The sequence below is a fragment of the Aspergillus japonicus genome, assembly GCF_003184785.1.
Source record: "Aspergillus japonicus CBS 114.51 unplaced genomic scaffold BO86scaffold_9, whole genome shotgun sequence".
Lineage (NCBI taxonomy): Eukaryota > Fungi > Ascomycota > Eurotiomycetes > Eurotiales > Aspergillaceae > Aspergillus > Aspergillus japonicus.
The window spans coordinates 768,837-779,915 of NW_020291646.1; the positions used below are offsets into that span (position 1 = coordinate 768,837).

General features: G+C 52.6%; 7 protein-coding genes across 7 annotated transcripts; 5 read left to right on the forward strand and 2 right to left on the reverse strand.

Annotated features, from left to right (window-relative positions):
• Nucleotides 1-95: 95 nt before the first annotated feature.
• Nucleotides 96-1,038, forward strand: BO86DRAFT_446472 (uncharacterized protein; the record flags this gene model as incomplete). The annotated part of the gene is made up of 1 exon (XM_025676522.1): nucleotides 96-1,038. The coding sequence occupies exon 1, from the start codon at nucleotides 193-195 to the stop codon at nucleotides 1,036-1,038; it is 846 nt and encodes a 281-aa protein (XP_025530400.1). The 5' UTR covers nucleotides 96-192.
• Nucleotides 1,039-1,089: 51 nt separating this feature from the next.
• BO86DRAFT_387127 (heat shock 9/12 family protein) lies at nucleotides 1,090-1,732 on the reverse strand. Its single transcript, XM_025671511.1, has 3 exons — nucleotides 1,631-1,732; nucleotides 1,374-1,566; nucleotides 1,090-1,317 (listed from the first exon to the last, which is right to left on the reverse strand). Exons 1-3 carry the CDS (start codon nucleotides 1,662-1,664, stop codon nucleotides 1,275-1,277), a joined length of 270 nt encoding a protein of 89 aa, XP_025530401.1. The 5' UTR covers nucleotides 1,665-1,732; the 3' UTR covers nucleotides 1,090-1,274.
• A 630-nt stretch (nucleotides 1,733-2,362) lies between these two features.
• BO86DRAFT_357102 (NYN domain-containing protein) lies at nucleotides 2,363-4,265 on the forward strand (the record flags this gene model as incomplete). Its single annotated transcript, XM_025669692.1, has 2 exons — nucleotides 2,363-3,596; nucleotides 3,645-4,265. The coding sequence occupies exons 1-2, from the start codon at nucleotides 2,676-2,678 to the stop codon at nucleotides 4,263-4,265; spliced, it is 1,542 nt and encodes a 513-aa protein (XP_025530402.1). The 5' UTR covers nucleotides 2,363-2,675.
• A 193-nt stretch (nucleotides 4,266-4,458) lies between these two features.
• Nucleotides 4,459-6,022, forward strand: BO86DRAFT_333674 (putative MFS monocarboxylate transporter). The gene is made up of 2 exons (XM_025668821.1): nucleotides 4,459-4,810; nucleotides 4,867-6,022. Exons 1-2 carry the CDS (start codon nucleotides 4,621-4,623, stop codon nucleotides 5,985-5,987), a joined length of 1,311 nt encoding a protein of 436 aa, XP_025530403.1. The 5' UTR covers nucleotides 4,459-4,620; the 3' UTR covers nucleotides 5,988-6,022.
• Nucleotides 6,023-6,340: 318 nt separating this feature from the next.
• On the forward strand, nucleotides 6,341-7,956 carry BO86DRAFT_387130 (DUF1338 domain protein). The gene has a single exon (XM_025671512.1). The coding sequence runs from the start codon at nucleotides 6,365-6,367 to the stop codon at nucleotides 7,808-7,810; it is 1,446 nt and encodes a 481-aa protein (XP_025530404.1). The 5' UTR covers nucleotides 6,341-6,364; the 3' UTR covers nucleotides 7,811-7,956.
• Nucleotides 7,957-8,272: 316 nt separating this feature from the next.
• BO86DRAFT_407942 (YjgF-like protein) lies at nucleotides 8,273-8,970 on the forward strand (the record flags this gene model as incomplete). The annotated part of the gene is made up of 4 exons (XM_025674311.1): nucleotides 8,273-8,527; nucleotides 8,597-8,659; nucleotides 8,741-8,830; nucleotides 8,896-8,970. The coding sequence occupies exons 1-4, from the start codon at nucleotides 8,372-8,374 to the stop codon at nucleotides 8,968-8,970; spliced, it is 384 nt and encodes a 127-aa protein (XP_025530405.1). The 5' UTR covers nucleotides 8,273-8,371.
• Nucleotides 8,971-9,223: 253 nt separating this feature from the next.
• On the reverse strand, nucleotides 9,224-10,759 carry BO86DRAFT_446477 (tryptophan synthase beta subunit-like PLP-dependent enzyme; the record flags this gene model as incomplete). Its single annotated transcript, XM_025676523.1, has 1 exon — nucleotides 9,224-10,759. The coding sequence occupies exon 1, from the start codon at nucleotides 10,487-10,489 to the stop codon at nucleotides 9,224-9,226; it is 1,266 nt and encodes a 421-aa protein (XP_025530406.1). The 5' UTR covers nucleotides 10,490-10,759.
• Nucleotides 10,760-11,079: the final 320 nt, after the last annotated feature.

Sequence of the window (11,079 nt, forward strand, 5' to 3'; positions counted from 1 at the left end):
GGAGCGGCGGGCGCTTGCTTATGTCAGGCGTTTTCAGGAACAAACGCACCCCGCGGAGACGAGGAGCTGGCAACCAAGTTCATGGATGCATTGATCGTTGGCTTTGCGTCATTCTTCTCTATCTTCAATCCATACGAGGTTCCTTTTTATATTATTCCATCTCAATCACGCTTATCAATCGCCATCCTCTCCATGGACAGTCCTCTTTTCTCTCCCGCCAAGGCACGTCAAGCTGCCATTGAAGCCAAGGACTGGGCCTATGTGAACTCCTGGCTGAGCCGGCAGTATGCGCCTAACCCAGTTCCCCAATTTGAACGGAATGAAGACACATTACGGACCTTGCTTGCCCTGGCTGCCGCCAATGATACGGCGGATCAAGAGGCAATGGTAGTGCATGAAGCACGCGAGCAAGCTGTCCAGGCCTTCCAGTTTCAAGAACAGGGCGAGGAGCCCAAGAAAATCGAAATTCTTGATGAGATAGAGCTCTCGCTTGATGAGAGCGGCAGACAGGGTCTTTACGATCTGGCGGAAACAACTGCAGTTCTTGGGGCATTGAGCACCGACGCAGTGGACCTCGGTCAGTCCATCATTGACCTCACAACGGAGGAGTTCAACGTGCAGGAGCAAATGTCTAAAGTTGAAGCACTACAAAACTATCTGGAGAGGGAACTGGCTACGTTGCGGACGCAATTGGATGACCTCCAAAATAATGAAGCTTTTCAGACGCCTGCTGATCTGCCAGCGATAACGGCGGAGTGGACACGGAATACCAAGTCGCTCAGTGCGAAAGCGAGTGAGTATCGGGACAGGATCAGTTCTCTTTTAAGGAACAGGGGCAAGGAACCTCGGCTGGAAGATGTCATGGCAAAAGAGGCGGACGTGATAATGCTTCTTGGGACAGTCCAGAATTTGGAAACTAGGATAACTGTGCTCCATGAATTACCCGAAGATGTCCCTGGAGCTCGAACGAAATGCAAAGAGCTAGAAAGGGTACTCTCCAGACTTGTTCGTGAACGAAATGCAATTGCTGACAGGTAAATGAGATTGAGAATACTTCTTTCAACTACGAAGGATGCACAAAGTTCGGTAAAATGTTGTATTAAACCTAGTGAGAGTAGTACAATCAAAGGCTTGGTATCATCAACTCATGAAAATCATAAGAACAATCTGCCCATAGCCGCCAGTGTTCCTCCGGCAATAATCATTCACATGATGGAAACCGAAAGTCTGCTGCAACCCATGTTACAGTTGTACTTGGGTATTGTGAAACCGATTTAGTTGTCGCCGAGGCCGACAGCGTTCTTGATCTTGTCACCACTGTTCGATAGTTAGTATCAATAATCTTCGAGGACAAGGGTCGGGGGGGTGCTGACATGGACTGGGAAGAACCGCCGTGGGCATGGTTGTCGTGGGAGCGCTGGGTCTTGTCGAAAGCCTCCTGAGTGGTAGACTTGGAGTTGTCGGACTGAGTGCCACGAGCAAGGCGATCAGTGGTGTCGGTGAAGGTCTCCTTAACCTTGTCCTGGGTGGACTTGGTGGAGTCAGGAGTGATCTCCTCCTTGGCCTCTGTAGATGCATGTGAGTTGTCAAGTCCGCAGCGAGGAGCGCAGCAGCAGCAGGAGGCACTTACTGGTAGAGAAATCCTTGCGACCGGTGTCAGACATGTTGATTGATGGTTGTTTGAACGGAAGGTGTTCTTTAATGAAGTTGTAGTGGAGAGTAGAGAAGCTTGGTTGATTGATTGAGAGTGTTGGTTGATGGAGGAGAGAAGTTCGAGGAGGTTGATGAAGAGACTTTATATAACATTGGACTCCCATAGAAACCACTCGATGACGTCGTTTCAACTAACTAACCATCTTCCACATTCACCATCACACGCCATCTGAGCCCTCTGTTTCGTATCCAGGGGCGTTTCCATGGAAGAGATACCAGCGAATGAACGTCATCATGAGGGAGTTACCCCGGCCCCAATCATGGGGGCAAGATCGAGATAATCGTCATAGTCTGACGGATGTGGATGGCCTCTGGCTCTATTTTGGATACCGAGGCTTGCAGAGAATCAGGGAATTCCACTTGGTCCTCTTTGCAAGTGAGTCCAGATCCAAGTCTGGAACATGACGTCGTCATGACTCTATCCCCGGATTTCTGAAAACAGCTTAGCGCGTGTACGCCCGCCAAGTCCGGATTATCATTCTCGCTTCTCCGAAATCAAGCTACTCTTCTTTAGGACTAGCTGGAATGTGAGCTACAACAAGCAAGCGGTAAGAAGTGACAGAAAAGTGACAGTTGTTCACCGCCACCCGATGACTCCGCCCCGTTCGAGCCCGAGTCGCCCCATGCCTAACCGTTGCTGCTGGCTCTTCCCGTCTCTCCTTCTGAATACTCATTCTTTCTCCTCCCTCCATCTCTCTCTCCTTCCTGCTTTCCATGCCAACGTTCTCTATACGGGTCCTTTGACCAACATGTGGATTTTCTGCATCTTGATGCTTTCAACTTCTTTTGCAGACTCGTTCTCATAGTCCTTTGATTCGTGTGATTTCTTCAGTCAGCCAGAGCCAGTCTTTCCTATCTTTTCCCATCGATATCAACAACCCCGCCCTTATCTATCTCGGGCGCCTATTGTTGAAGCCTCCTTGCTCCACACACTTTATTGTTTTTCGTCGTCAAGTCTTTCAATGCCATCGTCTGCTGAGTCTAATTCGCACTGGGATTTCACTGCGGTGATAAACCTTCTCCGCACGCCTACCTACGGCGGCGGCAGCTCATATGCACCTCATCGCCACCGTGATTCTCTCCCAGCTTCTCAGTCTACCGAGGTAGCAAATCAGGATGAGTCCACCTCAAAAAGCTCCCAGCAAACCCAACTGAGCTTGGGGACTCGCTCTCCAAGGCTTGGTGATTTTGGGTCGCTGTGGGATTATTTGGGGGATGCCAGCAACCTGTCGTCCGATGCAGACATTGAACCTCAAGCTCAAGGTCTGTCCTCATCCTCGCCACCGAACCCTCGGATCGAAATACTGCAACGCCCTTCGTCGAAGAAGTCGGCAGTGAATGCCGACCAAGAACCTCCTCGGACGCCACCCAAACCCATCCCTAGCTCTGGAATTTCAAGAGCCCGCAAAGTGCAAGCCAAGGCCATTGCTGAAACATGCAAGGCCAGCCACAATGATGCATCAACCAAAGCTACGCACGACCTGAGCTCAAGTGAGAGCAACCAGGGTGCAGATTCGGACGGCAGTTTGAGTGTCTTCGATCCCCCCCTCACTACAAACAACGGAATCCTTTCTTTGGTTCCTCCGCAAGTGGGTGCAGCGAGTACTTATGTCGACCCATACGATACCCCACCATCTTCCTACGACGAGACAGTGGAGCCTTTGGCTTCGAAAGTTGTCAAGTGCCCGTCTAATCCCGACCCTTTACGTATCCAGCCTAATACCTACAAGTCAACCACGGAGCGGAGAATTGGTCTCTTGACTAAATTGTTGAAAAACTTCCCGGACTATGCAAATGTCGTTGCCCAGGCGAATCGTCCTGTGGCCAGTAAGAAGGACAAGAATTCATGCCTTCCTATTCACGTCTTCGTGGATATGTCTAATGTTTGTCTCGTCATCTGAAGCACCATATGAATGACTAACGCGATATAGATTATGGTTGGTTATCACGACACAATGAAGCTGTCCCGGCATATTCCTGTGAAGACGCGCATCCGGCGGTTGCCGTTGTCCTTCCAAAACTTTTCTTTGATTCTCGAACGCGGGCGGCCCACTGCCAAGCGAGTCTTGGTTGGGTCTGACCGGTTTGCTGCCATCCGTGAAGGTGAACAGCTTGGCTACGAAACCAACATCCTTGATCGTGTGCACAAGGTCAAGCACATGACCGCCCGTCAATTGAAGTTTCGAAAGAATCTTCGGACGGGTTCCCACGACCCCGGTAGTGGTTCAGAAACGAACGAGGGACCGGAGGAGCGCTGGGTTGAGCAGGGTGTAGACGAAATTCTACATCTGAAAATCTTGGAGAGTCTGCTTGATACAGACGAACCTGCCACCATTGTTCTTGCCACGGGCGACGCGGCGGAAGCCGAATTCTCGGGTGGGTTCATGAAAATGGTGGAAAGAGCACTGCGACGTGGATGGACCGTTGAGTTGGTCAGTTTTACGCCAGTAACTAGTTATGCTTATCGCCGGAAGGACTTCCGCGCGAAATGGGGAAGTCAGTTCCGGATTATAGCGTTGGATGACTATCTTGAGGAGCTCCTCGATATGTGATAATACGCAATAAGGATTAGCTTTTGAATTCAGCTTGCCAACTACCTTGAGCAAATTTTCTGCTTAAATGGTGCACTTTTCCTTTCAGCTTTGACTATGTAGTACTTTTTTCCTGCTCAATAGCCCCGGCGTAGCCCACAAAATCGCCGCCACCGGAAGGAACATCTGATCACTAACAAACCTAACCCGTTATCTAATCTCCAATCTCCACAGCACGCCCTTCGGTGACATGACCCGAAGCTCTCGTTCGTCTTCTCCTCGCCTGTCTTTTTGAGTATAAAAGAGAACAAGTCGCGGGCTTCCCTGGTTTGGTATCCAGCGTTGTTCACCGTTTCTACAGCCTTACTTCGCGATCATGCACCACAACGCCGATACATCGAATCAAGAACTGAATATTCTTACCCAAGAACCGGAGCCATCCTCCGACGATGTGAATCCCACTGGAGCCGTTAGTCTGGCTTTCCCCGAGGGTGGGCGCGATGCATGGACTTGTCTCCTGGGTTCTTTCTTGATTATGTTTCCTTCTTTCGGGTTTCAGGCAGCTAGTGCGTGTCCTCAGTATCATACATATGCTTTCGAAGCGATCATTAACTTTTTGCAGTCGGATCCGTGCAAGACTACATCAGTGTCAACCAGCTTGCTCACTACAGCGTTCGAGATGTTGGTTGGATTACCGCCATCTTCGTTTTCCTGACTCTGTTCCTCGGGGTTCAAGTAGGACCACTTTTCGATCGCTATGGGCCCCGAGTGCTGCTAGCTTGTGGCTCCCTTGCCAGCTTCTTGTCCTATCTTCTTCTCGCCCAATGCTCCAGGTACTGGCATTTCATCCTCTGTCTCAGTATTCTGGGAGGGACATCTGCTGCCATCGTGACGACTGTCTCCATCAGTGTCTTGAGTCATTGGTTCTTCCGTCGTCGCGGGCTCGCGTCGGGAATTTGCATGGCTGGTTCTTCTGCAGGCGGGGCAATCTTACCCCTCATCCTGCGTAAGTGCTTCGGTCAGTACGGTTGGACCTGGTCCGTTCGTATCATGGCCTTTGTTGCCCTGGCCTGCTACTCGCTGGGAATTTTCCTTGTCAAGGGGCGTCTTCCGACCAGTACCCAGAATCGCGCTACAGTCGACTTCCAGGTGTTTCGTTCTCCTCGCTTTTGCTTCCTTGCCATCGCCGTCTTCTCCTTCGAATTCATCATGTTTGGTTGTGTCTCCCTCCTCCCAACATACGTTCGTTACGCCGGTCTTTCTCTTGACACCCAGTTCTACTCTCTCACTGTGCTCAACAGTATGAGTCTGATGGGCCGAGTGCTACCCGGTCTTGCTGCTGATCTTTTCGGCCGGTTCAACACCCTTCTTCTATTGGTGGTGATGACACTCGTGGTGATGGCTGCAGTCTGGATTCCAGTCGGATCTCGCGATCAAGCAACACTGTATACTGTGGTTGCTATCTTTGGTTTTGGATCCGGGGGGTGGATCTCGCTGGCGCCGGTCTGTGCGGGACAATTATGTCGGACGGAGGAGTATGGTCGCTTCTACGGGACAGTTTACAGTGTCGCTGCATTTGGAGGGTTGCTGACGGTTCCTATTGGAGGAGAGCTGCTGCAGACGACTACACCGCAGGTGTTGGTGGGATTTTACGCAGCAGTGCTAGTAGTGGGGTTGGTGAGTGTCGTTTGTTCGCGGTGGGCGCTCTTGGAATGGCAGTGGAGGTGGAAGGTGAAGGTCTAGATACGTATTTAGTATATACCTGCGCTTCTCAAGCGGTAGAAATCGTACAATTCTCATTTACTTTCTCCCATTTCTCTTAGCATCGCCCAACTGGAATTCAATCAACCCGTGGCTTTCCCTCGGGGCAGCAAGAATCTACGCCGGACACGGAAAAGTACTTCGGCAACGTGGCTGTCTTGCCGAAGGCATGCATTCAATAATCTAGGCTGACGTTGAATCAATCATATGCATCAGTCCCATGTGCTACGATGCGAAAGCCTGGTACCGATGACAATATAAGTCGATAGTTGCAGTGCGGGATGCGCAGGTTCTTGTACCTCGACATCTGAGCTCAAATCCCCCCCCCCCCCCCGGCCAAACAAACAGCAGCATACACCATGAACCAGATAATCGAGCCTGCTTATTCCGAGATGGTCGACGCTGATGATTTACGGACGGAGTTCGCTTCCGCCATGTCGGCAATGTACAAGCAGGAAGTGCCTCTGTACGGCGACCTGATCAAGATCGTGCGCGAGATCAATACAGCCACCATCAAGCCTACCTCCGATACTGTGGCGCTGCGAGCCAGCGCAGAGCGACTGACCCTCGAACGACATGGTGCTATCCGCCTCGGAACACCCTACGAGCTTCAGACTATGCGACGGATTTTCAGGGTGCTAGGCATGCAACCCGTCGGCTACTACGATCTATCTGTGGCCGGTCTCCCAATGCACGCGACCTGCTTTCGCCCCCAGACAACTTCGAGCCTCGATCGCAATCCCTTTCGGGTGTTCACCACTCTCCTTCGACCGGAGCTACTGGCATCTGACGCTGCCAGAGCGCAGGCCATGAGCTTGCTAAGGCAAAGGAGGATCTTCACCGATACACTTTTGGAACTACTCGACATTGCTGAAGCACAGGATCATAGACTTACCAAGGAGCAAGCCGAGGTGTTCATTCCCGAAGCGCTCCGCAGCTTCAGTTGGCAGTCGGTGGCAGCCGCAACATACGAGCAGTACCAGGTCCTGAAGAACGAGCATCCTATCCTGGCCGATATCGCCTGCTTCCAGAGCGCTCACATCAACCACCTCACGCCGCGAACCTTGAATATCGCCGAGGTTCAGGCTACCATGAAGGCCGCAGGCATGGCAGTCAAGTCCCGCATCGAAGGCCCGCCCCTGCGGAGGTGTCCCATTCTTCTCCGGCAGACCAGCTTTCTTGCTCTGGAGGAGACAGTGAATTTCAAGACTTCCTCGAATCCTAGTCAGAGCCAATGGGTAAGAGCCACTCACAAGGCCCGTTTCGGCGAAATCGAAGAGCGAGGCGCTGCCGTCACGCCGAAAGGGAGACAGCTGTATGACAGACTCTTGGAGGAGAGCATGGCTCAAGCTACAGGCGCCGACCCCGAGCAGGTCGATGCCATCATGGCTGCAGTCTTCGAACAGTACCCGGATGACTGGACCGCGCTGAGGCAGCAGGGGTTGATCTACTGCGAATACCGTTGCACGGGACCAGAAGGCATGGGCGCCTTACCGCAAGATGGATCCCGTACTTACTCTCTGGAGCAATTGATAGCCGAAGGTCATATCGAGGCGTCACCGATCACATATGAGGATTTTCTGCCCTTCTCCGCCGCGGGGATCTTCCAATCGAATTTACAGTCCCAAGCTGTGAACAACCATCGCGTGCTCTGTCAAGAAGGGAAGAGCGATCGGGAGGGCTTCGAGAACGCGCTCCAGGAACGACCGATGGATGTCGACGAGTGGTATCAGCGCGCACAAACGCAGAGCTTGGAACGGGTTTGTGTGGCGTTGGGCTTGAGGCCAGGGCAATTGGTGGAGTGAGTTGCCATGCATAAGGGTCTTCCTCCGGTATAGTCTTATTTACTCGTATCCATCGTCTATACTAGAGATATACCCAATCACAGGCCGAATACATCGTATTGATGTGTCTTACTAGATATGGTACTACGTACACGTACTATACTGTGTCTAGGACGGCCTAAATTCATAGTTCGCTGTACATAGACATATAAAAGCCATAAACATGTGGGAAACGACACTCCTAATCAGACACATTGAAGAATGTAACAAGAAACCCAGAATATCAAGTTCAGATACCAAAACGGACAATTCACGCTATGCTCCCCCAGACTCGATTGGACGCCGCGGCGCCGGGGAGTGCATTTCCGGCGCCGAGAGCGCTCGGTGTTTGTCTCAACATGCCGGGAGTGGTTCTCTTGTGTGTACAGTTACATGTACATGTACCCCAACGGTACTGTAGGAACTTCTCGCAAAAGCAAGACCGCACTTGACCGGTGAATTGAGATCCCATTTCCTCTCTTCTTCTCTCTTTCCTGCCTCTATCAGTCCTTCTCTCACCTGTCAAAGCATTGTGAAAGCATCATGAGCAAAAGAGCCATCCGAACCGACAACGCCCCGGCCCCCAAGCCATTCTTCTCCCAGGCCATCGTGCACGAGAAGATGGTCTATACCTCGGGCGCCGTGGGCATGGATCCTGCGACGGGACGGTTGGTCGAAGGGACTACTGGAGACCGCACGGTAAGACAAGAGAGCGCCTAGCGATTCAAATCATGGCGAGGCGATTCTGGCTGACAGCATCGCTGATAGGTCCAATGCCTGAAGAATATCTCCAACATCCTCGAAGCTGCGGGGAGCTCCTTGGACAATATTGTAAGCTAGACCTATGTGGAATGCTTTACTTGTCGATGGCAGGAGTTGAGCACTGATTCGTCTTTTTTCTTGGTCATCAAGATCAAAGCCACAATTTTCATCGACGATATGAGTAACTATGGGTCGATGAATGAGGCCTACTTGAATGTGTTCAACAATGGCACGCCGCCGGTATGTGTTTTTCGAGGGGGCTTTGGATGGGTGCTGCGCGAATGTTCTGACAGTGAGGGTGGCAGGCACGCACGTGTGTGGCTGTGAAGCAGCTGCCGCTTGGGACGGATGTGGAGATTGAGGTGGTGGCTCATCTTTGAGGGAGATTTATCGGTGTCTAGTAGGGTTCAATTAGGTGCTTGCTAGGTGCTTGCGTTCTTGGTAGAAGTTTTTGGGAAACGTTCCGATCTTACTTTTGCGCTTATGGATGGATGATTGTCCACTCTTGGAAGGCTGACTGGTCCGTGGTGCAGTTGTGTCATGTACGTCTCTTGAACTACAAATGCATCTACCTGGTGTTCATGGCTCATGACTATGCGACGGTATATACTTTGCATGAGTTTCATTCACTATCTACGCGCTCGGGAAAGAGGACTGGGCAGCAAATACTGCTTGAGGCGATTTTCCAACAAGCTCCTCAAAAATCTTAGGATCCGTAGCTCCCTCCAGATTGAAGATCATCACCTGGCTGTTCTCATCCAAACCAAGTCTCTCACGTAGCCCGTCATCAGCCCCAGCTTGCAACAAGACGCCCATGTTGGCGGCTGACGACTCGCCGCAGACCACCGGCACGTCACCGGTCGCCGGGCTGGCCAGATACTTCATTCCCTGTACAGCCACCGTATCCGGAACGGAGACGAAATCGCTGGTCAGCCACGACAGAACCTTCCAGGCGGCTGGCGAGGGTGCACGACACGCTAGGCCGGCCATCAGCGTTCGCAGACTCCCCTCCGACTGGACAGGAGCACCTTGACGGGCGCTCTGGAGGAGGCAATCCGCCTCCCGTGGCTCCACGACCACAAATCGAGGCGGTGATGCAAGAGTGCCGCCCGTCTGCGTGAGGCTCTGGTGCCGAAGCATGAACCCCAGGAACACGGCAGCCGCGATACTGCCCACTCCCCCACAAACGAAGACGTGCGAAATCGCCGCTTCCGCAGGGAGCATGCGAAGGGCCTCCTCGACCACCACCATATATGCATTCATCACATTCTGCGGGATCCCGCCGTCAAAGTCGCTCCACGAGGTACTGCTGACGAAATGCCATCCGTTCATGCGCGCATCCTCCTTGGCGCGTTCCACGGAGGCCTCGTACTCGCCGTCAATGCGGATCACAATGGCTCCCAAGTCTTTCATGGCCTCGGCGCGGCCCTCGCTGACGTGGCTGTGGATGTAGTCGACACACCGACACCCGAAGACCTTGGCCCCGTAGGCGAGTCCCCGGCCCTGGTTGCCATCCGTGGCCACACAGACGGTGACCCGCTCCGTGATGGCCTTGTATGTGCCCGTCCGCAGCTCTGCGGACGTCGGTCGCACGCCAGTCTTTGCGAATACCTCGTCGGCCAGGATCCGGAACACGGCGTACGGCGCCCCAAGAGCTTTGAACGAGCCGAGACCGGTTCCAAATCGGGTGCTTTCGTCTTTCACGAATAGGTTCGCAAGCTTCAGGCTTCTCGCTGTGTTGTTCATGGAGTGCAGCGGCTGAGGACTGTACTCGGGCCACGTCGCGATTTCGTCGACTGCATGCGCCCAGTTGGAGAGGTTTCGGACGCACTCGGCGGCGTTGAGCTCGGCGGTCTTGTCGAGCCGCTGGGGGTTGGAGACATGAGCCCAGTCTGTCATTGCGTGGGTTGGTCTATCGCGATGATGTTGGTGCGATTGTGCTTAAGTGGATAGAACGGGTCGACGGATCTGGAGCTCAAAGATTGTGGACTTCACGTAACTGAGCTTCTCTCTGAACAAACATCCAAGGAATCTTCCCTCTATAATAATAGCCATCATGCTGAGCCAGCGAAACGATGATTGCTCGGCACGAAACCCTCTTTGCCGTCCGTTTACTCTGGGTCGTTTTCCACCATCGCCCCCGTTCGGCCAATGGGCAGACTCGCCGTGTGTGTATATATCACTCTTCAGTCTGAGTGCGAACTTTGAGCCTTATCTGACGAAACCTTGGCGGTGTCGGGTGGTGTGAATGATGCATACAATACATACAGGCTGAGGTAATCATCCCCTCCCCGGCATGGACATCCTCTTGCCGAGACGATAGTCTCCCTCGCCACTCCATCTTCTCCAGCTAAATCATCAACTCGGCCTTTTTGTCACCCTCCCTTTTCTTCGGGCAAAAGCTTCTCAGATGCCGCCAGACAGGAGCCAGAAGGTTAGCGGCGTGGATCGGCGTCAAGCCGGGTCTGCTCGTAAATCCAAATCTGTCG

Bases quoted from the DNA above. Each gene is read 5' to 3' on its own strand.
- BO86DRAFT_387127 (XM_025671511.1), bottom strand. From the start codon at position 1,664: ATGTCTGACACCGGTCGCAAGGATTTCTCTACCA. The intron at 1,567-1,630 runs GTAAGTGCCTCC...ATGCATCTACAG, and splicing joins TCGCAAGGATTTCTCTACCA to AGGCCAAGGAGGAGATCACT. The intron at 1,318-1,373 runs GTCAGCACCCCC...ACTATCGAACAG, and splicing joins GGCGGTTCTTCCCAGTCCAT to TGGTGACAAGATCAAGAACG.
- BO86DRAFT_333674 (XM_025668821.1), top strand. From the start codon at position 4,621: ATGCACCACAACGCCGATACATCGAATCAAGAACTGAATATTCTTACC. The intron at 4,811-4,866 runs GTGCGTGTCCTC...AACTTTTTGCAG, and splicing joins TTTCGGGTTTCAGGCAGCTA to TCGGATCCGTGCAAGACTAC.
- BO86DRAFT_387130 (XM_025671512.1), top strand. From the start codon at position 6,365: ATGAACCAGATAATCGAGCCTGCTTATTCCGAGATGGTCGACGCTGAT.